General features: G+C 50.8%; 1 protein-coding gene across 3 annotated transcripts in view; it reads left to right on the top strand.

The window, feature by feature from the left end:
• COL5A1 (collagen type V alpha 1 chain) overlaps window positions 1-15,195 on the top strand; it is a 160,680-nt gene extending 145,485 nt beyond the window's left edge. The window contains exons 59-66 of one of the 3 annotated variants that reach the window (XM_074608283.1): window positions 299-352; window positions 752-787; window positions 1,579-1,632; window positions 2,000-2,258; window positions 2,675-2,787; window positions 5,037-5,105; window positions 8,971-9,204; window positions 12,200-15,195. In XM_074608283.1, coding sequence (XP_074464384.1) covers window positions 299-352; window positions 752-787; window positions 1,579-1,632; window positions 2,000-2,258; window positions 2,675-2,787; window positions 5,037-5,105; window positions 8,971-9,204; window positions 12,200-12,346 — 966 coding nt within the window. In that variant the 3' untranslated portion in view covers window positions 12,347-15,195. Of the gene's footprint in view, window positions 1-298; window positions 353-751; window positions 788-1,578; window positions 1,633-1,999; window positions 2,259-2,674; window positions 2,788-4,913; window positions 5,106-8,970; window positions 9,205-12,199 lie in introns of all 3 variants that reach the window. The other 2 variants (XM_074608282.1, XM_074608281.1) reach the window with 2 other exon arrangements.
• Window positions 15,196-26,380: the final 11,185 nt, after the last annotated feature.

The following is a 26,380-nucleotide window of genomic DNA, read 5'->3' as shown; positions in this document are numbered from 1 at the left end:
TAGTGGAAAGCAGATTCTCAAGGGTCATATGAAGAGAAATGAATAGACTTGGAGGGATGGTAATATTAAATCTGCGTCTGGAGGACTCATTTTTTAATGCTGTGTGCCTAAATGAGGTATGAGGTTCCCCAGTCATGCTTTTGTTTAGATCATGCACACGCTTAAAAACCAGTTAAAGCTCCAGATTTCGATGGGGTCCTCCAAAGATGCATGGTCATCTGTGAGCAGATGTTAGTTGTGGAGTTGTAGGCCATCATCTCTGCATGCAAATCAATGTTGTTCTGCTTTTATTTTTCAGGGTATCACAGGTCCTTCTGGACCAATCGGACCTCCAGGGCCACCAGGATTACCGGTACGTGATAAGTAATTATCTTTTAATTCCTCGGGAGCTACGCAGCGGTTCTGGAGTCACCTCGGTGCTCCCAGATACCCAGCGCAGTCCTTCTGGCCTGGCCTTGGGTGAGGATGCTGATGGGACTGCTTACGGCAGGCGCACAGCAGCTTTTCCAGTCCCCATCCAGGCAGGAGCGGGGAGCGCTGACACAGATTGGTCTGACACAAATGCTTTTTGTGTGTTGGCAAATAAAAGCGAGACCGAGCTCAAGTGGATGTGAAAAATGGAAACAGAAAGGAAGTGAATTAAAAGAAAAAAAACCCACCTTGTATAACACTACTCTGTCGCTTTCTAAGGAGAGACTGACTGCTCTGCTAGGGAACGTACTGACTCCTTTCTGTGTTTTTCTCTATACAGGGTCCACCTGGTCCCAAAGGTGCTAAAGGATCATCAGTGAGTATAGACGTTGTTAAAGGAAAAGGCTGAGGAGCTCTTATTAAGTGTGTCACCTGCTGTGACTTCTCCACATCAGTGGCATTAAGGCAATTAGCCAAAGATGACTGTAGCAAATGCAGCCTTTTCAGGCTGTGTAAGCCCAGAAATTATAATTGGGAAAGGTTTTTGTTACACGCACTGTAGTCCATTGAACATCAGTGCAGCAGAGATCATAAGGAGGAACCCGGTGCATAGTCCTTAGGAGAAAACCGACTGCTGTAAAGCGGAGACTATTAAAAATAGCCTGTGAAGCGGGAGGTGGGAAGCTGAGGAGCGAAGAACTCAGTGAGAAATGCGACACTGAAGCAAGCTTCATGTTACAGATCTCCTATGCAGGCAGCTAAAAATTCCTCTTGGGCAACTTCCTAAAGTCTTTTTTCCATGCAGAATTCAGTGTTTTATTAATTTGAAGGTACCATTTGATTTATGAAACTGTTGAATTGATTTGGAGAGTTAACATTTTCATGCAGTGGAAGATCCTTCCTTCTGTGTTGGAAGCCTAAGCAAAATTTGAGTGTTTAATCCCAAGTTTTTGACCGATCTTTTCTTTTACCCAAGCATCAAAAATAACCAAAATAAACATTGTCTTGATGGGGTGTGAGGACGCTCCTCTTGTGTGGCTGAAGGGACAAGAAGAAATTTATTGCCACAAGAGACTTTTAAAAGAAATAATGTTTGGGATGTGATATAAGTGACAACTGTGTTTTTCCTGAATGACTCATATGTTTTTCTCTTTCTTTTCCACCCAGGGTCCAACAGGTCCAAAGGGTGAATCGGGTCTTCCTGGGCCCCCAGGGCCTCCTGTAAGTAAAACCCATTACATGAAGCGTGAAATGAGGTTCAGATTTAATGAGTGTTGTAATGTTTGTAAGTAGAAGATTGGTGGACAAAGATTCAGCATATTGTGAGTCCTGGCAATGGATTGGCATCTCCTAGAGACGCTGGGGAACAGAGCAGGATGTGAAGGGAGAAGTTACTAATGGGAAGATGGACCCAGCGTTCAAGCCTGGTGGCCAGGATTTTTATCAGTGCCATAATGGGTGTTTTACATGTCTAGTGTGTATCTCGTGCTGCTCCTTCTCAGCTCTGGTGGCTGCTTTGGCCCTCTCTTGTGTCTCTTCCCCACTACCAATGCAATGAGAAGTTGTATCTTCTTTCCCAACAAATCAGGGTCCTCCTGGAGAAGTCATCCAGCCGCTGCCCATCCAGTCTTCCAAGCGGACCAGGCGAAATATTGACGCCAGCCAGCTGGTGGACGACGGAAATGCCGACAACTACATGGACTACGCAGATGGCATGGAGGAAATTTTCGGGTCGCTGAATTCCTTGAAACTGGAAATTGAGCAAATGAAGCATCCCTTGGGCACTCAACATAACCCAGCGCGTACCTGCAAGGATCTGCAGCTCTGTCACCCCGACTTCCCAGACGGTGTGTCCCGGGACAAGAGGGGGTGCGGGGGAAACACCGTGGGTTTCCCAGCTCCATGCAGTGAACATAAGCAAGTGCAGGAAGAGAAGTAATTTGGGGGGTCCCTGGCCCTGGTGCGCCACGAGGAACGAGGCTGACAAAGAAGGAATAAGTAGAGAAGAGTTGGGCTAGATGATCATTGTGGGTCCCTTCCAACTGAAATATTCTAAGAGCGGGGATATATGATGAAAAATAGCTATTGCTGTAAGGTGCCACAGTATTATGTGGGATCAGAACGTAACCAATTTTCCAAAAACATAAATAGTAGCCTATGACAGAGGTGAAACATCCCTGGTGAGATGGTGGCTGAAGTGCCCGTCGTCCTTCCTTTGCAGCGCTGATTCTTTCTTCCCTTCTCTTCCCTCTCGTGCATCCAGGTGAATACTGGGTTGATCCTAACCAAGGATGTTCCAGGGACTCTTTCAAAGTTTACTGTAATTTCACAGCCGGTGGAGAGACTTGCATCTTCCCTGATAAGAAATCTGAAGGAGTAAGTCCACACAACTTTTTTTTTTCCGCCTCTCTATCATGGTGATAAGAGATAGTTTCCTAATATGAATATTCATAGACAGTCAATTTCAGGAGAAGTGAACAATAGCAAGGAAGGATTAAAGATCCAGAACATGTCTTTGTTACACAACATTGGCTTCGAGAATAATAAGGAATATGTTTACAAAGAGAATTTCTTTGAGGAAGTCAGACTTAAACTATGATTTGGGACAAGTCTTTGATGATTTCCCAGGCATGATAAATGCTAAAACCTTAATTTTTTTTTACTTAGCATTACAGAGGCAGAAGGGTGTGTTGGCGCAGGAACTGCAGCTCCCCGGGAGCTTCATTTAACTCGTTCCTTGTCTCCCCTCCTGCCGCCGGGCTGCGGCTCCGCTGGCTGCGGGCATAAGCACCGTTGACTCCTCTACCCTTACTGTGTCTTCAGGCAGACAAATATTTATCTCCTGTCATCTTTTCCTGGTGTTTCTCAGGGGTGTTTGGTTTCCTAAATGATTGCAACTAGCCTCAGTGCTCCTCCTGGCACCGCTGCGCGAGGTCGATTAAATTATTTGTGTAATGAGGTGCATAGCTCAGCCATACTCGTCATTTTTATCCCGTATCCATGCGCTCTGTTCTCTGGAGCTGCTCTCCCCGGCGCCTGCGGACCAGCTCTTGCACTGGCCAAGCAGAAACTCCTGCGTAGCGGCCTGGGGGAGCTCCCTCCATGGCAGAGTTGAGCTCCAGCTGGGTTAAGATGCAGACGAAGCTGATCACTCCAGTGGAAGCCGTTTGCTTGCTGAATTTCACCCACCAGAAATACGTGCCAGCACAGGACAAATAACACGCAACATAAATCTTCCTGGAGTTTTTGTTAGGGCTGCTTAAATAGGAGATGGATTTCTTCACCTTTGCGTTAACTTGCCGTGGTTCTCCTCAAAACCTTGACAGCTAAAAAAGCGGGGTCTGACCGTGATCTTACGGCTGCTCCGACTCCTGCCACGCTGACGCTGCGAGTGGCTCTTTGGCCCCGTCTCGTCCACTGTGGAGCTGCTCTTCTGACCACAGGCTGCGATGGTCCTCAAATGTAAATTGTGCTACACATACTGTCATAAATAAGAAAAAGCTTCAGCCTGCTCTTTTTCCAAGTAGGGGAGTGAAAAGAGCTACCAGACCAGCATTAACTATTGGCTGAGTGGCTTTATTATAAGCCGCTGCAGAGTTTGAGCCATATCCCCTTTCAGACCCAGCAGAAACACACTGACTCGCTTTATGGTTCACGTACTGGAAAGGAAAGGACAATCCCAAGACACCTGTGTATAGCCTGGCTGTTGTTTTCGGGGCAGATTTACGGCAGAAGTGAAGGAGCTCGTGGGGAGGGTAAGGGAGCAGACGGCAGCCACGCTCCTTCCTTGGGCTCCGGCTCAAAACCAAAGGGATTGAGCTGCTTTGGCAGGGCTGCCATAAAGGCTGCTCTGACAGCTCATTTCTTGTCAAGGTCACCCCCTGCATCACTCCAGGTAGCTGGAGCTCCGTCACGTGTGATGCTCCAGCACCCACTGTGGAGGATGCACTGCCCGCGCTACCCCTTATTGCTGCACAAAGGCAGGAGACAGGCAGAGGCTCTTCCTTAATCCCACTCTGCTTTTCCCAGCCCCACCGCATCTGGAGTTGACGTTAGAGTGACAACCGCCGTCTCCGCTGTCAGCATTGCTTTCCCACCCCAGCCCTCCCATGAAGATCAATGGAGCTTTTACTGTTGATATTTCCTTTTTTTCCCCCTCTATCTGTCCTTTGATCTCTCCTGCCGATAGCCTGCCCTGCTGGTTCTGCGTCCAAAGGAGGCAGAGATCGTTAGCCCTTAGCAAAGGAGGCTGATGCCAAGGCAGCGCTGGGCACCCGAGGCAGCACCACGATGTCCGGTTCCGCTCGAGAGGCTGCTGCCACCCCAGGGCTCTGCCGACTGCTCTTGTTACTGGTGTACAAAGATTAAGAAAACATTTTAAAGGGAGTTGGACAGTTTCAATAAGACATGCAGACGCTGCTTGTGGAACCGAATGTAACTTTTTTTTATTTCTTTTTTTTCTTCTTTCTTTCTCTCTTTCCTCCATGCCGTCCACAAACTAGGCTAGAATTACTTCTTGGCCAAAGGAAAATCCAGGCTCCTGGTTCAGTGAATTCAAGCGCGGTAAACTGGTAAGATGCATCTTGGTGCTTTCTGTTTTCTTTAACCCGTGTCATATTTTACAGAGTAAAATGGCTCGTTGGCCCAAAGAACAGCCTTCCACATGGTATAGTCAATACAAGCGGGGGTCTTTGGTAAGTGGCTAACCCTGGCCCTCTAGTCTGAATCAGAGCGCATCATCTGCTTTGGTATGGCCAGACCTGTTGCACTCTGCATGCTGGACTAATACCCATCGCAAGACGCAGTCAAAAAATTTAAGGTGGAATACTGAAAAAGAAACAAAACCCAATGGGGGACGGCTTTTTTTTTCCACTCTGCTTGACTGGAAACCTAGGAGTAGGTGACGAGCTTTCCCCCGCGTTAGAAGGGGACACGGTGACGTGCTGGGGGACCCTGCAGAGCTGGAGCTGTTGCAGGTCTGTCCCTGTGGAGCGCTGCAGCGGGCTGCATCCCGCAGGAGTCTTCTAAGCAGTTCCTATTCCCGTTTGCAAGGGCAAACTGGGTGTCCCCATGCTGCCGTCCCCCAGCAGCGTAGCCTTATCCCAAGAGCTGAGCCCCTCAACGTGGTGCTTCGGCCCGGAGCTGGGCACGCTGCTGGGGCAGCCGGGGCTCGCTGGTACCCGGGCTGGCGGGGGAATCTGCACGTCTCCGGGCTGGGGCGGGTTTTGCCCAACAGAAGAATCTTACCTTCCACGCCAGAGATTAACCACATCGGGGGCTCCCATGCCACCCCCAGAGCTTGGGAGATGTGGGAATTCATTGGTTTAAAGGAAGATTTCAAGCCATGAGTATTTGCCGAGCCTGGAATTTAACTTAGTCACAATTAAAGATTTTTTTCAAGGGAGAAAAACTGTCATAAGGTCAAACAACGTCTGATGTCAGCAAGCAAGCAAGACAGCAACGTGTAAAATGGAGAAGAAACGCTAGTATTTTGTCCTGTAACAGGACACTCACGTTGTGGATAGATCGCTCCCACAGAGCCTGAGCTTTGGTCAGGGGCGTCAGAGCATCCTTGTCAGAGCAGCGACTGATCAGTGTAAGCCAGGTCTCCGTAAGCAACAGAAACCTCCCACGTGTGTATCAATTCTTGTAGGATTAGTGGGATGCAGATAATGAGCTCAGTCAAATCAGGAGAATTGGGTAGGAAGGAAATATTCAGCGGATAAAACCGACCTGCCCCTGAAAGCAGGAGATGCTCCGACGCACTGCGCTGAGCAGCCTCGCGCAGTCATCCATCCTCGCCCCGGGCAGAGGTTTCTTGCAGTGCCCCAGACTTCCACCTTAAAAGGCAAACAACAAAGAAAAATCACCGCGTTGTTTTCCTAAGCCACATTTCACCGCCACTAAACGCGTTTGCTCTGATTCTGCCCACAAGAAGGATATGGCTTCTGCAGCTTTTCTGCGTCGTGGAACAAGGCCGCAAAGCCAAGGCTTCAGCCTTGTAGCTCCTTGGAGGGCAACTACTCATAGCTTAATTACGGAGCACTTCATCAGTTATTATTATGAGTACCTCCATTTCTCCATCTTCTCTGCTTTTTTTTTTTTTCCCCCGGTCTGTTTACCAGCTACATTAGAGGCTGAATTGCCAACCTACAGCTTAGGGCCCATTTTTTTAAATAGGAATTTCAGTGCTACTCGGAGCCCTTTGTTCCATCTTCCTGCGTTGCTGTTTTCTTGCTTTTTTACCTGTCCTGCTTCTTCTGTTTGGAAAAAAAGCCACCAGCACGTGGAAGACCTGCCTAAGCACACCACAAAACTGTTAAACACACAGGCCATAAAAGGAAGGTTTGATTATTATTATTTTTTTAAAAAAAAAAGTACCTCTCATTTCACCCCAGTCAGTATTTGGAACTGTGAGACTGGTAAATGGGGGAGACGTTTGCCTGGCCCGGATCCAAGATCACTTGGAATCCATGTGTAGGTGGGTGGGATGAATGAGCCTGAGTTCCCCTCTGGGTGCAGCGTTGCTCCTCTGACTTCCTAGAGAATGTCCCCGGTGTCTTCCCACGTGGCCCGAGCGCGGTGTCCCGGGGGGCTGAGCCCACAGGGATCCCCGGAGCCGAGGGGGAGATTTCCACGTGGCTCCTCAGCGCTGCCGACGTGGGGAACTCCGCATGAATCCCGGTGCTCGCACCAGGTGCGCAGCCGTGAGGACACTTGCCCTTCTTCTGGGCATATCCAAGGCGAGAAGGACGTAGGAAATATGAAATACAAAGACATCGCCTTGTTTTGATGCTTCCGCACCGTCATTAATCAATGACACAGAGTACTTGGAGCTGATTTCATACTATTTCTCGTGATGCAGCCAAACTGCATTTAGAGGGATAAAAGGGTTTTGCAGATGTTTTCTTCCGGACTCTGCTTTCCTTCTGTGTGTGTTACAATTCCCAGTAGCTCTAACAAGGGCTGCCACCCATCCTGTCCTGTTATCCTTCATAGCCATATGGCATCTGCCACAGGGAAATACTGTCACAGAGAAAACAGGAAAGGATTGATTTTTTTGCAAAACGGTGTTCCCTCGAGCAAGCCTTATGCACTCAACCAGATCCCGGTGGCGCCAGTTGCAAAGCTGGGACAGGGCTTCGTGCAATCTGCAGAGGCAGAACAGCAGCCCAGGCCCCGTAACGAGCAGTCGGGCTCCCAAACCAAGCACTGATTTGAAATAAGAACAAATAAGAGAAGTGGCTCCTGCAGATCAGCAGTGCCATGTGCCATTGGGTGTGTGACAAGTAGCCGGCACTTTGGGTCCCCTTCCTTCCACGTCCTGGTGGTTTTCTCATAGCTCTCCTCCTGGCATGCGTGGCTCTCTCACGGTCAGTCATATTTAACTCTCAGGACGACAGTGCAACGGTATCCTGACAACCGGTTGGTATATTTATTTATTTATTTTTATTACCTTGTTGCTCATGATTTTGTTGTCCGGTTATAAATCTCTTGTGCTGTTTGCAGCCTGCACCGCAACGTGATGTGTCACGGTACCTCGAAGAACACTGCGCTGTTTGTGTTGCCTGTATTTTTCTCCTGGTCATTGCTAAAGAAACCCGCTCTCTTTAGCTGACAGTACCCAGCGGCAGCTCTGGTAGCTTGGCCGTGGCTGGAGACGCCACCTGAAGCACAGTTAGGTGGTACCTGCAAACCGGCTGTGCCGCTGTGCCTTTGCGTCCTCGGTGGGGGACGAGAGAAAGTCCCAGAAAGTCCTGAATCCCCAAGGTGCTGGAATTGGGCTTCAGTAATACATATTTGGAAGTGTTTTGCAGAAATGTATCTCTAGGCACCGTTCTCCTCCAAGGGAGAAAAGGAGCCTTATGTGCAGTATGGAGCGAATCCGGGTGCGGGTGCAGCTCCGTGTTCCATGGTGTGCCCTAAGGGCAGCCAACGCGTTTTCCCTTTAGCTGAGCGTGTCCTCGCGGACGAGGGCAGCACGGAGCCCTTATCGGCAGGAACGGGATTGCTGCAGATTAAGTGCAAAGATAACTTAAAATCCAATGTGTTGGTGCCCAGGAAAAATGAACGGGAAATACCCTAGTGTGTGCAGAACAAAATCCTCAGAGCGGTCTGAAAAGTGAGGTTCAAACAGGACAGAAAAATGAAGGCCCAAACCCTTACAGAAATCTGCTTTCTCTCCTTTTCAAAAGCTGGAGCAGTATGTTCAATATTGGCTTAAACTTGAGGCGCGTATTCCCAGATTTGCTTAGCACTGCACCTTTTTGGAACCAGGGCTGGAATCCCCCTTCCTTTCTCCTCCTGCTCTGCATTAGCCTTATTTTTTTAGCTCACAACCAGCCAGAGAAATGAGCTGCCCTCGGTGGCCGTGCCCTGGCCGCAGGAGGACCAGAGCAGCCCCATGGCCGGAGCGGTGTCTGCTCCCCGCTGGGGTGGTGAGACCGAGCCCCACGCGCAGGGTGATAAAGATGGGTGAGACTGGTGGTCCTCGGAGCCCCCCCAAGGCACTGCATTGCCCCTCACTGCCCAGTGTTTCCCCTTCTCCGCTTCTCATAGCTCTCCTACGTGGATTCAGACGGGAACCCCATCGGAGTGGTGCAGATGACTTTCCTCCGGCTCCTGAGCGCCTCGGCCCACCAGAACATCACTTACAACTGCTACCAGTCCGTCGCCTGGCACGACGCCACAACTGACAACTACGACAAGGCCATCCGCTTCCTGGGCTCCAACGACGAGGAGATGTCCTACGACAACAACCCCTACATCCGAGCCGTCCTGGACGGCTGCGCGGTACGTGGGCAGAGCTGGTCTCGGCCAGTCCCTGCCAAAGGGGTGGGTGCTGCAGGTGTCTGTCCCCCTCCTCTGCTTCTCCAGCACCCTCTGCCTCCGAGCAAATCACTTCCAAATTTCCTCTGCCCGTTGACGTAGTCGCCTTGAGGACCGTCCCTAGCACGGGAGACATCGGGCTTGCTGTTCCTTATGCTGGGAGTACGTGATTCTGCTCAAGGTCGGGGGAAGCCGCAGCACCTTTGTAAACTAGATTAATTCACTTAATTGCTGGCTGTGCATAAAGGAAGGGACCTGCTTAAAACCACCAGTTGCTTTTCAATGTCCCCCCCTTGCCTTTTTCCCTACTCTCTTTTCTCACGCAGGGAGAGGCAAGCGATGGCACCCAGTTGTGTATGAGTTTTGCGGGCTTTGATGAGAATTTTTTAAGTGATTTCAGGAAACCTTGGAGGCAAAGCATTCAGGGTTTGCCATTGGGTTGGTTGGGGTTTTTTCGGGGGGCAGGCTGCTGTGTGCAGCCCCAGGAGGGCTCTGGGCTGCGCTGGGGACCGGGGTGCACCCGGATCCAGCCCCGCATCCCCCGAGCTGCCGGAGGAGCCCTGGCACGGGGCTTTGGTTTGCTCTGTGCCCGCAAAGCCCCTGCTCCCCCGGGGAGCCGCCTCTGCCCCTGCGAAAGGACAAACCAAAGCAAGGCCTGCCACTGCAGCAAGACGAGATGATGCTACGGGATGCGGGAGACAGGGGTTCACATCCCCACTCCCATTGCAGACGCGATTTGCAGCATCCTTCTCTCCAGCTCGGTTCCCCGTGACATTTTTGCGCAGAGGCGGGCGTTTCGCTGCCTCGTTCCTCTCCCCGCGCAGCCCACGCTGCTCCTCGCCTGCGCTGCGGCCACCAGCGACAGCCAGAGTTTCCAAAGGGACCCAGCATCCTCTCGTTGCTTCTGCCTCCTTCTTTTGGCTGCCTGATTTGGGACTGAGCTCTGAAAAATCTGCCCTGGGGAGCTGAAAATTTGGCAAAGCAGGTGCTGCTTGCATTTATTTTGAGACCCAGCTTGCGGGTGCAAAAGCACGCATATAATTCTCACCCTCTGCAACTGCAGTGCCTGGAGCCCGCGGGACAGAAAGATTGAGATGTTTGACAGAAGCCCTCCACATAATTTGAGATGAAAGCGGTTCTGTTTCTGGCACACGCGCGTTTGTTACTGTAGGAGCAATGAGGAAAATCAGATTAGATTCAACCACTTCTTTTAACGCTCTCTCAGAGGGGGAAAGGGCATCCGTCCTGCTTGTGGAAACACTCAGAAGCCGCGTGGGGATGTTTATCCTCAAGTACCTCATATCTCCTGCTAACGCAATGTGTCCTCGGTAAAAAGTACCTTCTTTTCCTTTTCCCTTCTTAAGTCTCAGGGATGCTGCAAGATCATTGCACATTTTAAGGCAGACGTGCCTGCTGAAAACCCTTCTGCTTTAAGTGATTTGGCTCAGGTGCCCTGCGTTCCTCTCCCTAACGAGGGATATTTGCATGGAAAGAGGGCTGCAGCTCCTTTCATTTTATTTGCTTGGCTGTTTCTCGCAGCCAAGTCCCAGCGTTGCAAATAAACGACTGTGGCAAGAACTACAACACTGGGAGCCGCAGGCGCCTGTGGTGTGGGAGCACTGGGAGAGGCTGAACAAGCCCCGTGTGATGGTGGGACACAGAGATGTCATCTCCTGGCTCACCAGTTTGGGCGTCGCTTCCAAGCCGGCAGGTCCCAGTCCTTCCTTTCTGCTAGAGATGTTCTTGCAGGCTATAAAAAGGAGATAAAATATGCCGAGGGAGCTTATGGCAGCCTTGCAGGAGGAGGCTCTGCGTCTCCTGTAGTCCCTACCATCTCCGGTACCCTGATAGATCACCCTTCCTGAACGACAGGCAGGATATTTAAGATTGAGCCCTACCATGTGAAAAACGCGGTTGGGCTGCCCGACACGGCGTTGCCGCAGAGGTCGTGGTGGGACCCGCGCCCCGGCCGTGATGGAGGGAGGCTGCTGCAGATGGCGCACGGGGGTCTCCAGGGCTAATGTTCGGGCCATTATTTGAATGTGTTTTTCCTGATCTTACAGCCCTTTTCTCAGTAGCTGTGATATAGCCTATTCTACCGAGACACACAAATCAGAGGGTAAGGTAGAGCCAAAAGCTGCTCCATAAATTCACTTGTTTGTGCAGTTTTGTATGCCCTCGGGTGCGCTTCTGCTCCTCTAATAATTATTTATATTTCAGAAATAACTGTATGGCTACCAGGCACGATAAAAAGACAACATCACCTTGTGAATTCCATCAAACTTTAAATGTGATCTTTTTGGTAGCACTCGGATAATAGTCAAACTAATATATTCAAATTAAATCGCTCGCATTTGCTCAACAACCCATGCGTGTCCTCGGGGAGGCAAAACAACTATACCACGGCCACAACAATTTTACCAGGCTGCTGTTGCAGCTCTGAGATGTGCCGACAGCAGAGTTTAGTGTCTTTCGATCTGCATGGCAGCAGCTTCTTCTGCTCCAAAGTCTGGGCTTGGGACAGTCATCTCCTAGGGGTCTGCTCAGTGGCCACCATCCCACTTGAGAGCATGTCTGCTCCGTCTGCAGGGCAAATGTAGGGTGTTTGGGTGCTGGGTGCCTCTAATTCATAGAATCATAGAATTGCCCAGGTTGGAAGGGACCTTTCAGATCATCGAGTCCAACCATCAGCCCAACGCTGACAAAAACCAGCACTAAACCATATCTCTAAGCACTAGGTCTACCCGTCTTTTAAATACCTTCAGGGATGGTGCCTCAACCACTTCCCTGGGCAGCCTGTTCCGATGCTTAATAACCCTTAATTCAGCTCAGAAAATGCCTGGGCAAGATGGTCATTGTATTCCCAGTTGACCAGTCAATGCTCATTCATGATAACTTGCTGTTGTTGGCTTGGAGGCATCATCAGAGCTCCTCTCTCTCTCCCTCTTCTCCCCATCAGGCAAAGAAGGGCTATCAGAAGACTATCCTGGAAATCAACACACCCAAAGTAGAGCAAGTACCTATAGTCGACATCATGTTCAATGACTTCGGAGAAGCGTCACAGAAATTTGGATTCGAGGTGGGACCAGCTTGCTTCATGGGCTAAGAGCCACCTGAAAACTAGTCTCCAAATGAGCAACCTCGTAACCTCATTGCGCCATTTAATTAATTAAAAGAAAAAAGAAAAAAGGAATTCCTCGTCACATGCACGTTCTGAAACTGGACAGCGATGGGTTATTTTTTTCCGTTTTGTTTTGTTCCTCGTTTTGCCCAAGTTCCTCTGTGCCACCGCACCCAAACTTACCGAACCGCCGACCAAGAGGACCGTTCCCGCGACAGACGCAGAATCGCATGACCGACCGCCGCACGCATGGCCGGGAGACCTGTCCCCACGCTGCCACCACCGCTGCTGCTCCACAGCCACCGAGCAGACCCCACTGCCATCAAAGACTTCTTCTTCTTCTTGCCACGAAGCGATACCGAGCGCTTGTCTATACATTAGTGTGTGTGTGTGTTTGTTTCTAACGAAAAATTGGAAAAAACTTGAAACTCCTGTGTTCCGCTTGACGTCGAAGTCCCGGCAGTCCTGGCTCCAATCCAAACCCCGCCGAAGCTCATCGGAGGCATTTCATTGACTTCCACGAGATTCGGGTGGGCTCTAGCAAGCAGACGTCACGGCCATTTCCAGAATTTTTAATATCTCCATTGAACCGCGTAATTCTACGTTTTACAAAATCTAACCCCATGAATTTGATAGCTAAAAAGTCACACTGGGGCATCTCTTTCCCATGTATTAAAGGTGCTTATATTTTTGTATGTTTGTAAGTAAATATTTGTATTGTATATTATTTTAAATGTTTAAATGTTTCTGGCTTCAAAACATGCATGTGACCCTGTCTGCCTTAAAACCCACCACCACCCCAGCCTGGGAATGAAGACGGCGGCTCACGTCCCCACCGCTCCTGCCTCTTCCCAACCCAAGCCTGGATCTGGAGGGCCTTGGAGTGACGCCCAGGCGCGAGTCTTTGCAGGATGAGGGCCCAGCGAGTGGCAAACCAGCCCCCCTGCGCCACAGATGCCTTTTGGAATGATTCGCTTCAAAAGAAGGAAATTAAGGCCACTTTTTAACAAGATTTCTGCAAAACCCTGATCTAAAAGCAGGATCTGCTTTGAGTCTCTGCCCTTTTATACACTTGCTTACCTTGACACACGCGTTTTAAATTAATTCTTCTTTTTTTCTCCTTCAGCATTCTTTTAAAATAATAATAATAAGAAAAAAAATCCATTCCCAGTGGCAGATTGCAGTGGCAGGGGAAATCCATTTGTCCTCTCTGAATATAAAGTGTAAAAGAAAAAAAAAAGGAAAGAAAAAAAAAAAAGGTGCTTTTTATTTTTACACGTCTCTGTGGTGCTATCTATTTGAATAACTTTAATACAACACTGGTGATACCCTGCCATTGGCCAATCTCCCACCAGCCTTTGCTTTTTAGCCACTTTCAACACAGACTGCAGGCTTTTGCTACAGTCTTTGATTATAAATGCATGTCACCTTCATATTCGTTATGTAGAAGACTCCACTCCGTTCCTTAATTGTATCGCGGTAGCTTATACGGCCCGTGTAGAAAAAGTATTAAATGTGCTTCTTACATCTTTTTTTTTTTTTTTTCCCCCCAAGAATATTCATGCCTTTTTATACGGTGGTAACCATACCAGATTGTGCTCGAGTCGCCGAACGTTTGTGGTGCTAATTTATGTATTTGTTGGATGTCCTGACGCGATGCTGAAGCCGGGCGGGTGCCTGCCCGCCCCGCGCTCCCGGGAGCCTGCGATTTTCCTGCTCTTCCCACCGTGCCTCTGCCAGGGTGGCTTTGTTTTTTTCCTTTCCCATGCAGCGTTTTTCGGCTCGCAACCTGCTGACGCCATTGTCTTTTTTCCGTTTGTTTGTTTGTTTGTTTGTTTTCTCCCTGGCCGTTTTCCTTGGATTAGATCTCTCAGCTGGAAAATAGATGTTGCAGGGTGGGGTTTTTTTTTTTAGTTATTATTATTTGGCCTGGAGTATTACAGCAACGCTTGAGCTGAGGGGGGGTCTTTCACCATAAAGGAAAAGACATCACATTTACTGTGAAGAAAAGCCTATATATGATGTCTTTTCCCTCCTCCTTCCCAAGCAGAGAGCAGCAGCAGCCGAGGAGGGGAGGCGAAGCCGTGCCAGAGGGAGCGGCGATGCCGCGCGGTGCTTTTCGGGCTGGGAGAGCCGTGTCCATCCATCTCCCTTCTTCCGTTGTCTTCTCTCGTATTTTATATTTTTTTTTTTTCCACTTAGGGGGGAAAAAAGAAAACAAACAAAAAAAATAAAGGTGCTACCCTAAAAACTGCAGACTCCGGCAGCAAAGCAGTGAAAAGGAGTATATAATAATATATAGGAGGATTCAGCTTCTCGGTCACCTTGGCAAGAGCCTTGTTCAGGAACAGTGGGAAGGTCAGAAAAGGTTGCGCGTTCCTCCCTGCAAGAGATAAGCCATATGTTGATGTATGTACACACGTGTGCCTCTGTCTAGGTCATGTGATTCTGTTATAAATTTTCATCAAGGGAGCTTTTTTCTTTTATTTTTCCTTTTATTTCTTTGCTTTAAGAAAAAAAAAAAAACATAATTTTTTTTCCTCTGTTGAATTCCACAGTGTTGTAATTGTACTGAGCTCCAAACTGTTCCGATTTCCCCAGACCACTTAGCTACGGTATATTGCAATAAAATTACTACTTGTATTTGCAGACGTTCTTTTTGTGTAATTTTATTTCCCTCCTCCCTTAATATATATGACTTGAACAAATGTTGATAAGAAAAATAAAACCTATGGAAAAAAAAAATTTAGTACATAAGGCCCTTTTTAAAATATAGTGTCAAATGACATATTGTACATTTCTTCGAAGTCCAATAAACATGTCATAAAATTTAAGTGTAATGCCCATAAGAGCTATTTTTAAATATTTTAAACCTGTGTAATAAAGGAATAAATGTAATAGATTTTTTTCAATAAATCAAGTTTACTGTTTCCACCTAAACCAACACGATGTGAATGTCTTCTTGGAGTTGATTGCAGCGCGATTCCCCCACGACCCCTCTGCTCAGTGGAGCCCGAAGAGTTCGTCAGAGGAGCGGTGAAAGCGCTTGGAGGTAATATATGCTGTCAAATAATAAACCAAACCCCTCAGGGAGAGAACTTCCAGGCCTAGAATCTTTTTTTTCTTTTTTTCCCCCCTCAGTGAGAAACTCGGATGGACCCAACAGTGCAAAAATCCAACCCAGGGACTTCAGTGGCTGCGAGCTGGACGAGAAGATCAGGCGGCCACCACCTCTCCGTCTTCTCCACCCCGGTGGCAGCAGCACCCCAGGAATCTTTGCTTGGCACCGCAGCCTTTGCCTTGGCTGATCTTCTCACCCCGAGATGAATTCAGGAAAAAACCCATTTCTCCAGCTTCTTGGTGAGCTCCTCGACCCCAAACCCGTGTCTCGGCCCCGGGGCACTGCTGCAGGGACGTGCTGGGGGAAGCGACGTGGGGGACGCTTTGCTCATCCTCTCCTCTTTACCTCCCATGGCTTTTGCTCCAGGGACTTGCGAGAAGATGTCGGCTCCTCTGGAAACCTCCGTAAGAAATTGCACCCTTCTGCCTGCCAACACCAGCCGCTGCTGCTGGCTGTGCATCGCTCTGGTTCTCGGGGGCTTCTCGCAAAGATCGTTCGGTTGGTGCTGCTGGTTCGCGGGCTCAGGGCGGTGCCCGCACCTTGAAAACGTGTCCTGTTCCGCAGCACAGTGGGTACGTACGGCTCAAACATGCACGCGTGTGCACAAACCCACCTCCGCACAACGCTTTGCAGCGACCACGCCAGGCTGCGTGTCCCATCGGCCTCTCCCCTTCAGTCTTTGGCTGCAATTAGCGGTAGATCTCAGATTAACAGAGATGTTCAGATAAGGAGACAAAGTCCTTTAGTCTAAGTATGTAATTAGCTTAGAGGAGTAGTTTTGGAAAATCTAGAGATATTACGGACAAACCTTTATCCAAATGGACCCCAGAAATGCAGAGGTACCGCAGCCTGGGAAAGAAACTAGGGGAGAAAATAACCTTTAATTATTTGGACCTGGCTAGAAAGATTTAACTTAGATCCTGATGATGCTTCAAGGTGACACTAACCTCGTCCGTGCTGACTTGCCAGTTGTGATTTGCACTGGATCATTGCTGGTGGCAGCAAGCGCTTCCAGCAAATGCCAGAGAGGAGCTTTGATCTGCCGTTAGGAAAAAGCAGCCATCTGAGCGAGGATTTGGCCGCTTCTGGAGCTGCCAGGCACGGGCGCCATGGCATATTTTCCACCTTTTTTGTAGAACAAAAAAGCCCTTGATTTGGTGCTCGAGCTACAATGCAGTAACTCTGTCTGCTAAGCGAAACAGGGAGGGTAATTTCCTCCCAAAGGAAAATAGGGAGGGTAAAATCCATCCCAAAGCAGCTGCGTTTTGCCCTGCAGACGATGGGACTGCTCAGCCCGAAATCACACACGCCCCAGGGCACGTCCCTTGGCCACTGTTAAAGGCAGCTGAGCCAGCCTGGGCAGGGGAAGTTGTGAGGCTGCTAGTATCTGTTTTGCTCTGCCTGTGATTTTTTTTATTTTTTTTATTTTTTCCTAACAGGCAGGGGCTTAGCTAGGCTGGGATTTCCGCACTTCTGTGTGTTAAGGAGGAAGGTGAAGCCGGAAGAGTTTTTCCCACCCAGTTCCCTCAGCAGACCCAGGCATGAGGATGTGTACATCTGCTTCCCGGCTGTTCCGTAAGGTAAAACGTGAATTGCTGTGTGACTTGATTTCTGCCAGTAAAATGGGAATTAATCCTTCCTTGTTTATTTTTGAGCCTTGTTCTGGAGGAAGGGGCCCAGCTCCTCACACCAGCTGTGTGTCTGTTGGATCCCTGTGTGTTATCTTGGAGTCCCTCGGCTTGCTTCAGCTGGTGGAGCAGTGCCTGCCCCTACGTGTGTAAGAGTAGGCAGTGGGGCTGAGAGAAGAGCCTTCAGCATATGCTCAGCCATGTATTAGCCACCTGAGACTCCACCGAGGGGTTACCTGTGGGACAGGAGGCCACAGGGCGCACAACGTCATGCACCCATCGCCCCTGTGAGCCATGAATCATAAAATCATAGAATGGTTTGGGTTGGAAGGGACCTTAAAGATGTCCTTCTGCTGTTGGTGCCCCAGCGCTGGAGGCAGCGCTGCAGGGGGGTCTCACGGAGCAGAGCAGAGGGGCAGAATCCCCCCCTGGCCCTGCTGCCCACGCTGCTGGGGATGCAGCCCAGGCTGCGGGGGGTTTCTGGGCTGCCAGTGCACGTTGATGGCTCGTGTTGAGCTTCTCCTCCACCAACACCCCCAAGCCCTTCTCCTCAGGGCTGCTCTCCAGCCATTCTCCGCCCAGCCTGGGTTTGTGCCTGGGATTGCCTCGACCCAGGTGCAGCTCCCTGCACTTGGCCTTGTTGAACATCATGAGGTTCCCACAGGCCCACCTCTCCAGCCTGTCCAGGTCCCTCTGGATGGCATCTCTTCCCTCCAGTGTGTTGACCGCGCCGCACAGCTTGGCATTGCCAGTGAACTTGCTGAGGGTGCACTCGATCCCACTGACCGAAGATGCAGAACAGCGCTGGTCCCGGTACCGACCCTTGAGGAACCCCGCTCATCACCGGTGTCCGCTTGGAGCGCTGGTGCAGGTGCCTCTTGGCCAGGGCTGTGCGGGGGCCGGCTGGGACGGAGCCACGGTCTCGCGTCTGCCAGCGCCCACGCGGCACGGTGCAAAGCGGCTGGTCCAAAAGGCAGCTCCCTCGAGTCATGCTGCACCCCCGGGGCTGCACCGCTGGTGACCGGCACGTTCCTGCTCCTCCCGGGAGCCGGTGGGGAAGGGGGCCGGGGTCCACAGCCTGGCCGGGGTCCACAGCACGCCGGGGGAGGCACAGCTCTGCCACGTACCGCTCCCAGCCCGAGACACACCGTGATCACACACCGTTTGGTCTCTGCAAGACATGACAGCTTTGCTTGGGATGTACCCTGCTCGATCTATTATTATCTCTCAAAGCGATGCTCCTCCTGGCTCCTTAAATACCGTGTTTACATGAGACTGGTAAAAATAAAAACGGCTAAAAAGGAGGCGTTGGCGATGATTAAATTTAGAGACCAGATCATGGGCATTTCTTCCCTGTGATCTAGGTGAGTTTGGGCAAACAACCGAGAAGGAAAACTGTGAATGGGTGTTTTATACAAAGTATTGGGTTTCCTTAGTGTGACTAAAGCTCTCCTGGGAGGAGAGAAACAGCGAGACGTAGTGGGAGGCTACAACGAGGAGGGGAGAGCATCGTGCCTTAGCATGAAGAGAATACGTGAAGCATTAGGTAGAGCGAGGCTTTCGCCGCGTACGAGGCAAGCTAGAGCTATTTTCATTGTTCAGCTGCTTTTTGTCCAGCATCTTCTCCGCGGCTGGGCCTGCTTTGACTTGTTTTTTTTATTAATGTCTCAATCAAAAGACTAGAACTGATCTGAACTACAGCTCTGGGGAGAAAAAAAAAAAAAAAAAGGAGGAAAAAAACCATAACCTGTCCGTGACTTCCTATGAGAAAGAGCAAGCGAGCTGGAGATGGCTCCTGGCAGTTCACCGCCACCTGTAAATTAAGCTGCAGAGTCTCCAGAGAAAGCTAATACAGCGCAAGCCAAATGCGTCCCCTCTCTCTCAACACCTCGCGCAGGAACCGTGCCTCTGCGAATTCACTGCTTTGGCTCTCCTGCCAGCCAGGCACCCCACCAGAGAGACAATTTCCAGATTTTTTTTAATTTTTTTTTTTTTTTTTTAGCATGGGTGACCTGAGCAGGACAGACCGCTGCCGCAGCAGAGTCCCATCAGGCTGATCCTTGTGTCCCTTGGCACTGCAAGACGGGTGTCCCTCTGCCAAGAGCATCGCGTCCCATCCTCTGCCGGGGTTGGGATGAAGGACGCAGCCTGCGGCAGCAGCAATACCCGGGACCTTCACCCACAGCGTGGCTGGAAACGCTCAGCGAGGTCTCAGCTTGCAGCCGGAATGGGAATTACGGGCTCAAGGGCTGTCAGCTGCGCTCGGTCCTGCAATACTCAACAATCCCAGCTCCTGCCAGCGCTGTGCGACCTTATCCCTTCTTTCCAGAGAGAAGCCGTGTTTCCCACAGCCGGGGCAGCCTGTGTGCAGGCTCTGACAGGCTGAGAGAGTTCGGGGGGTTCTGCCTGGAGAGGAGAAGGCTCCAGGGAGACCTTGGAGCCCCTTCCAGTCCCTAAAGGGGCTCCAGGAAAGCTGGGGAGGGGCTGTTTGCAAGGGCATGTGGCAATAGGACGAGGGGCGATGGTTTAAACTAGAGCAGGGCAGGTTTAGATTAGACATGAGGAAGAAGTTCTTCACACTGAGGGTGGTGAGACACTGGCCCAGGTTGCCCAGAGAGGGGGTGGAGGCCCCGTCCCTGGAGACATTCAAGGCCAGGCTGGATGAGGCTCTGAGCGACCTGATCTAGTTACAGATGTCCCTGCTGACTGCAGGGGGTTGGACTAGGTGGCCTTTAGAGGTCCCTTCCAGCCCAACACATTCTATGATTCTGCAGGGCAGGATCCATCGCTGCAGCCCCCGGTGCTGCTGAGCGCCGAACCTGAGCTCGTCCGACACAGCCACCGCTTCTGCTCCCCCTTTTTGCTCCCCTTTCCCCTCTGCTCCACCACGCTGCATCGTGCGAGAGCAGCAGGCTGGAAGCAAAGGTTTATCATAATTAGCCATAAACGATCGTGTCACAGCAGTTTTTCTGTTTTTTCCTTCCTTTCTGTTTCCTTTAGATGTATTTTTCTTACTTTCAGGCAAGGGCAACCTTTGAAGCCGATGTGGGCTGACGTTCTCGACATCTCAGTCGCTGTTTACCCAGGGCTGCTCTCCTGCCATCACCCGCTGGTACGAAATGTGCAGCTTTAATGCTTTTTTGAGGCATCTGGCTTAATCCAGGCTCTGATTTCAACCTGGAGGCACTCCTGACACGGAAGAATATAAAAGTACAGCTTCATGACTTGAGCAATGCCAGGAAAAGACAAAGCTGGCGTACCAGCCCTGGCGTTCAGTGCTTACGGCCAAGCACGGGGATGGCGATATGTCTGTAGTGCTTCCCCGGGGCTGGTCTCCATCCCTCCTCCAGCAGGATGCTGTGCCACAGTTAGCAACCCGCTGGGGATTGATCGTCACTGCAAAATCCCCAGCGCCGAGCTCTGGTCCACCAGGATTGTCCTGCAAAGACACCACGGAGCGATCCTTTGGATCGCTACAGCCTTGGAAATAATTCACTTTTAACTCATCCCTCCCTCAGCGCTCCCAGCTGGGGGGGACGGTGGTCCCCTCTCGCATCGAGGAGACCTTCAGTACCAGCATCTTCTCCGGGCACATGAGCAACCTGCTGGATTTGGGCTCTCACTGGGTTTTCCCCAAGTCACAGCGCTGAGAGCTGGGTTTTGCTTTTGATCTCCAAAGCAGGGGGAGTGTTAATGCGCTGTAGTTTTATTTATGGCACCTATTGCCATTTCATTTATTCCTTCTAACTTCTCTGGCTGCAGATTTTTTTCCATCCTGGGGCATCACGGCAGCAAAGTGATTTTCTCCAGAGGCACAAACTCAATAGCTCAGACAGGCCCTGCGTGTTTCTACCTTCATAGCAAACAAAACTTAGCAATTTATGCTTGTATTTAATGGGTTTTCTCAAATAGCCCAGAGCAAAAATAAACACCCCAAAGAAATCAAACACATGAAAACCCTAAAGAAGCAGCTCGGTTTTTTTTCTCCTTCAGAGAGAAGCCAACACGCTTGTTTTTTAAGAGATGCATAACTAAGGGAGCTCTGAAGCGCTGAAATTACATCTTGTAAGGTGCCGGCTGTCACGCTCAGAGGCGCCCCTGGAATCGCTGCTCGACACAGCTGAGCGCAGAGAGCAAACGTGCCATCTTCGGGCCCTGCGTTGGGACTTCGTGTTCCCATTCTGACTAATTATTAATATGTTAATTTGACAACGAGATGTTCCTCTTCGCGGAAAATTTTCTGCACCGTGCTTGGCTTTTTGTCAGCTGCTCCTTAGCTCGGCAAATTTGCCTTTTTCTCCATTTCCTCGGCTCAGGCAGGGCGGAACCACGGTGTGCACCCAGGGGACCCTTCCCCGAGCGCCCCGGGGTGGGGAGCAGAGTACCCGTGTTGGGTGAGCATCGTGTTGGTGCTGACTGCCCGCCTGACCGTGGGGACATCCCAGAGCATAGCCGAGCCATGGTCCCAGCCCTGAGGCTGGGGACTGCTGCGGTTACAGAACCACAGAATCTTCATGGTTGGAAAGGACCCTCAAGGTCATCGAGTCCAACCAAACAACCTACAATCTCTGCCACTAGAGCATGCCCTGAAGTGCCACATCAACGGTTGAGCCGTTGCCTGTGGACAGAAGGAAAAGGTGTACTGACTGTGCCATTTTAGGGGCAAAAACTTGACCTGGGTGTCGCAGCAGGGAGGGACCATGACCTGGTAATGGGGTACCTCCACCCTGGATGGTGTCCTGCCCATGTTCGTGAGTGTGGTGAAGAGTCATAGAATCACAGAATCACAGAATGGTTTGGGTTGGAAGGGACCTTTGAAGACCATCTAATTCCACCCCCTGCCCTGGGCAGGGACACCTCCCACCAGCCCAGGTTGCTCCAAGCCCCGTCCAACCTGGCCTTGAACCCCTCCAGGGATGGGGCAGCCACAGCTTCTCTGGGCACCCTGGGCCAGGGGCTCACTGCCCCCACAGCAAAGAATTTCTTCCTCAGATCTCATCTAAATCTCCCCTCTTTCAGTGTAAAACCCTTCCCCCTCGTCCCATGGCTCCCCTCCCTGCTCCAGAGTCCCTCCCCAGCTTTCCTGGAGCCCCTTTAGGGACTGGAAGGGGCTCCAAGGTCTCCCCGGAGCCTTCTCTTCTCCAGGCTGAACCCCCCCAGCTCTCTCAGCCTGTCCTCACAGCAGAGGGTCTCCAGCCCTCCCAGCATCTCCGGGGCCTCCTCCGGCCCCGCTCCAACAGCTCCGTGTCCTTCTGCTGTTGGTGCCCCAGCGCTGGAGGCAGCGCTGCAGGGGGGTCTCGGAGCAGAGCAGAGGGGCAGAATCCTCCCCTCGCCCTGCTGCCCACGCTGCTGGGGATGAGCCCAGGCTGCGGGGGGTTTCTGGGCTGCCAGCGCACGTTGACGGCTCATGGCCAGCTTTTCCTGCACCCAAGTACTTCTCGGCAGGGCTGCTGAGGGCTCGGGCTGTATTTGTGTTTGGGATTGCCCCGACCCACATGCAGGATCTTTGGGACTGCAGTGATATTTCACATCCAAATGTCTGCTGGGGGGTCCCAGGGAGAATCTGGGATTGGAATAGCACCTCCCTTCAGGCCCCATCTCCCCAAGAGCTGGAGCAGCTCTGCCGCAGGTAGGACCCCAGCCCGGAGCTGCTCCTGGCTGCTGATGCTGGATCTCAGGAGAAAGCAGGAGCAGCCACCAGAAAAAAATAAATTGCCCCTTTTTCAGGTTTTGCTTTCAAGCAGGCTGATCAGAGACCCTGTTGAAACGGAAATCAAAAAGCTGCCAGACTCGAAACGTTAATTAAGACACACAACAGGGAGAGAGGGGGAGAAGGAAGGAGGGGAGCGTCTATTCATGAATTATCTGCTCTAAGAGGAAGCGTTTGTGTATTCGAAAGGCATATATCATTTTGGTGGCGAATGAAAGAAATTGAATCAAACTACTCGGGAAGTTTGTACACCACCCTGGATTTAATTTTCAAACTTGCATCGGGCAAAGATTAACCTTGCTGAAGGGCGTTAGCGGAGCAGGCAGAATGTGTAAAAATTAATCCCTGCTCTAAGTTTCTCCAGGAGAAAACACTAAGCAGTATTAAATATTTATTGTATATAAATACCTTCTTTTTCGCCCCCCCTCCTGCTTTCTTTCCTGCTTTGCATTTCAGTTGCTGTTTCTGCAGCTTGCTGTGGCCCGGACCGCAGGTGCCTTTGCTGCACGATATAGCTGTTAATCCATCTATTACTACTGAAGAATATAAATATTGTTTTTGTAGGAACCACTATCTTTGAGCACGGAGTGACGCAGGGGGACCCGTCCCCTGTTCTCGCATCCGCGGCTCCGGTGCTGCGGTGCCGGGAGCCTGGCGGCCGATGTCCCCTGATGTCCGAGGAGCAAAGAAAAGGCACATTTAGCCCATAGTCCCAGCACTCAGGGAAGGAGGGATCGGTGCTAAGATACGCCTTTGGAAAAGCCGTTCGGTCCCAAACAGCCTCTCTGGTCTCTCATCCTCATGGGGTTTGTACTCCGAGTTAATCTCTTTCCCACCAGCAATTCCACGGTTGCGGTTGTTCCAGGCAGGAGAGCCCGCTCAGCTCCATAGGCTGGGGAGTGGTTTCACCGGGCTCGATGGCGGGGGGTCACCTCACCCCGAAACGCCTCTGCTGGTGTCCCCTGTCACCTGTCTGTGAAGGAGCCCGACCTGTACCATATGGCACCCGTCAGCCTGAGCTGCTGGAGCCCCTGGAGCCGTGATGCTGCCACCTCCTGCCCCCTCCATCTCAAATCCCCGAGACTGGACACTGCTCTGCCTCGAAGAGAAAAGTGGGGCCCGGATATAGATCCTGAAATGGGGCCAAAAAGAGACCAGAAACCCTCCCCAGCATTTCTTTCCGCTCACCACATGCAAACTCCCCAGGGAATAATTAGTGTTTTCCCAGAGCCTGGAAAACACAAAGCACTTCGTGTCTATTTTTAGTAGGTCTGAGGGGGATGTAGAACACTTCTCCATACTTTGCTCCCTATCTTTTTGCTGTAATTTCCCCATTTCATGTCTGGCAAAACACAGACGTTTCTATTTGCCGAGTGGTGTATAACCTAATTAAACTAATGTTTCCAAAAGGCTTTCGAGACCCTTGGTTGGAAGCCAGCTATTTGCTACTAAATATTGTTAATAAGGTCAGCGATGCTCCAGGCCCAAAATATTTGTGTTAAATACTGTAGATAAAGCCATGGGGAGTCCCACCCACCCCCCAGCTCCTGCAGCATCGCCCGTTCCAGCCAGCGCTTCCAGGCTGCCGGGAAAAGGCTGCGGTTGCTCCACCAGCGTGGCCATGGAGCATCCCCCCGGCTCCTCTCCCGGTCGCACGCCGCAGACTGCAAGGTTTTCTTTTTTTTCCTGCCCGAGGAGAAAGGTATGACAAATAATTCATTTCCCACCTTGATTTTTTCACTCCCTCCCCTCTAAAGATTGATACCGTTGTACTTAAAGGGGAGAAAATCAAGTTGTGCTGATCTATGACCACACACTATTTATTCTCATAGAGTCTCATCTGCAATTTGTTCAGCATCTTTGGAATTAAAATCCCTCTGCAATCTCCCCAGCTAGCTGAAAATATGCCATTATTTCCCTCCTCTTCCTTCTCAGGTGTCTTTTCCCTCTGATCAGGGCACAATATTATGGATGCTGTGATTCTGCTTTACATTCCGATGGTTGTGGAAGTTTTGGACTGTAAATAATGCTCCTGTGCAGCTCGAGCAGAATTATTGAGGGGTTGTTTTTTTTCCTTTTCTTCTTTCTTTTCCTTCTCTCTTTCCCTTTCTCTCTTTCTTTCCTCGGTTCTTGGAAAGGGTGATAAATTAATCATTTCTTCCCCCGTAGCAACCGCCAACGTACAATATGGTGCGGATTACTTCCCACCTGTGATTTAGACTTAGAGGTGACCCTGCGAATGGCAAAAAAAAAAAAAAAAGCCTGTCTCATGGATCCTGTGGAGGAACAAACCGGCCGGGCACAGAAACGTGGCTCAGGAGGTTAGTCCTGGAAAGCAGCTTACAGTCCCCGTGTCTCTCCTTTGTCCCCTGCACCTGGAGCAGGGACAGCCTGGCCAGCTGTGTCCGTGCCCGAGCGCATTTCTGGAGCAGATGCAGGCTGGTTTCCACTTTTTGCAGGGATTAAGGTGGTTTCCACGGGTTTTTTCTGCTTGGCAGGCTGACGGGACTTGGGCTGGCGTGCACACACATCGGATCCTGCCCCAGCTGCCCAGAGCTGATAAGATGCGATCAGCCAGGCTGGTTCACTGCAAGGCTATTATTTTTTAATCTGATTAGAAATAGAAAGCAGCTGAGGGCGGGGGGAGATGAGCCATCCCCCCAGGTACCACCAGATCCTCCCGGCTGGAAACCACCCATGGCAGCCCGAGCGGCTTCTGGCGCCCTTTGTGCTCTGGGTAACCAGCGCCTGTCACCCAGGGCTGCCGTCCACCAGAGACAGGAGCACCTTCAGGCCAGCAGTTGCACCCGCCTGACCTCCCTCTGCTGAAGTAAGAGGGCTCAGTGTCCTGGACCCGAACTCTGGCGTGGCCCGAAGCCATCCTGGGGGCTGCGGTGTGTGACCCGATGGGACGCTGCACCTCGCAAGGGCAGAGCTGCGGGGTCTGGTTTGTGTCGGTGCTTTTTGCCTCGGAGGTGGCTCCAGGTGAGGGCTGGGGGGGGGAGGTCAGGACCCCCTTAATCTGCTCGCAAGAGGCTGCCCAGCCCCAGCATCACCCCGGAGCTGGTGGTGTGTGGCCATGGAGGAGAGGGGACCCATCCTGCCCCGGAGCCTGCCTTCTGCTGCCCAGGGGCAGGGCTGGAAAGGACTCGCAGACCCCTCCCGGATGCCTTTTCCCGTTGTTCAGTGGATCCCGCCCTTTCATTTCCAGTACAAATAACAATTTGCGACTAAAAGGAAATCCACCTGAAACGTCTGGCCCACCGAGTCATTATCCACTTGAAAAGGCTTTTCTGGGGCTCATCCAACCCCCTTCTCATGGCTGCGGTTCTATTTATTTTTTAAAAGCAAAAGATTTCACGTTGTTTAGTTTCTCATTTTCTAGAGCGCTAATCGGATTGGCAAGCAGCGAAAGAAGCTATTCAAGAGCAGCAGCTGCTGAATAGCAGATAGCATATACAGCTGGGTGTGTAATCCAAGCTTTACCCACAGCCTTATTAAGATCTAGATGTTTTATTGCAGGCATATATCCGGCTGGATTTCGTATTAAGTTTTGCGAT

This window comes from Larus michahellis, chromosome 15 (genome assembly GCF_964199755.1).
Source record: "Larus michahellis chromosome 15, bLarMic1.1, whole genome shotgun sequence".
NCBI classification, from domain to species: Eukaryota; Metazoa; Chordata; class Aves; order Charadriiformes; family Laridae; genus Larus; species Larus michahellis.
Note: the sequence above shows the minus strand (reverse complement) of the source record. Positions and strands in the feature narration are given on the sequence as shown.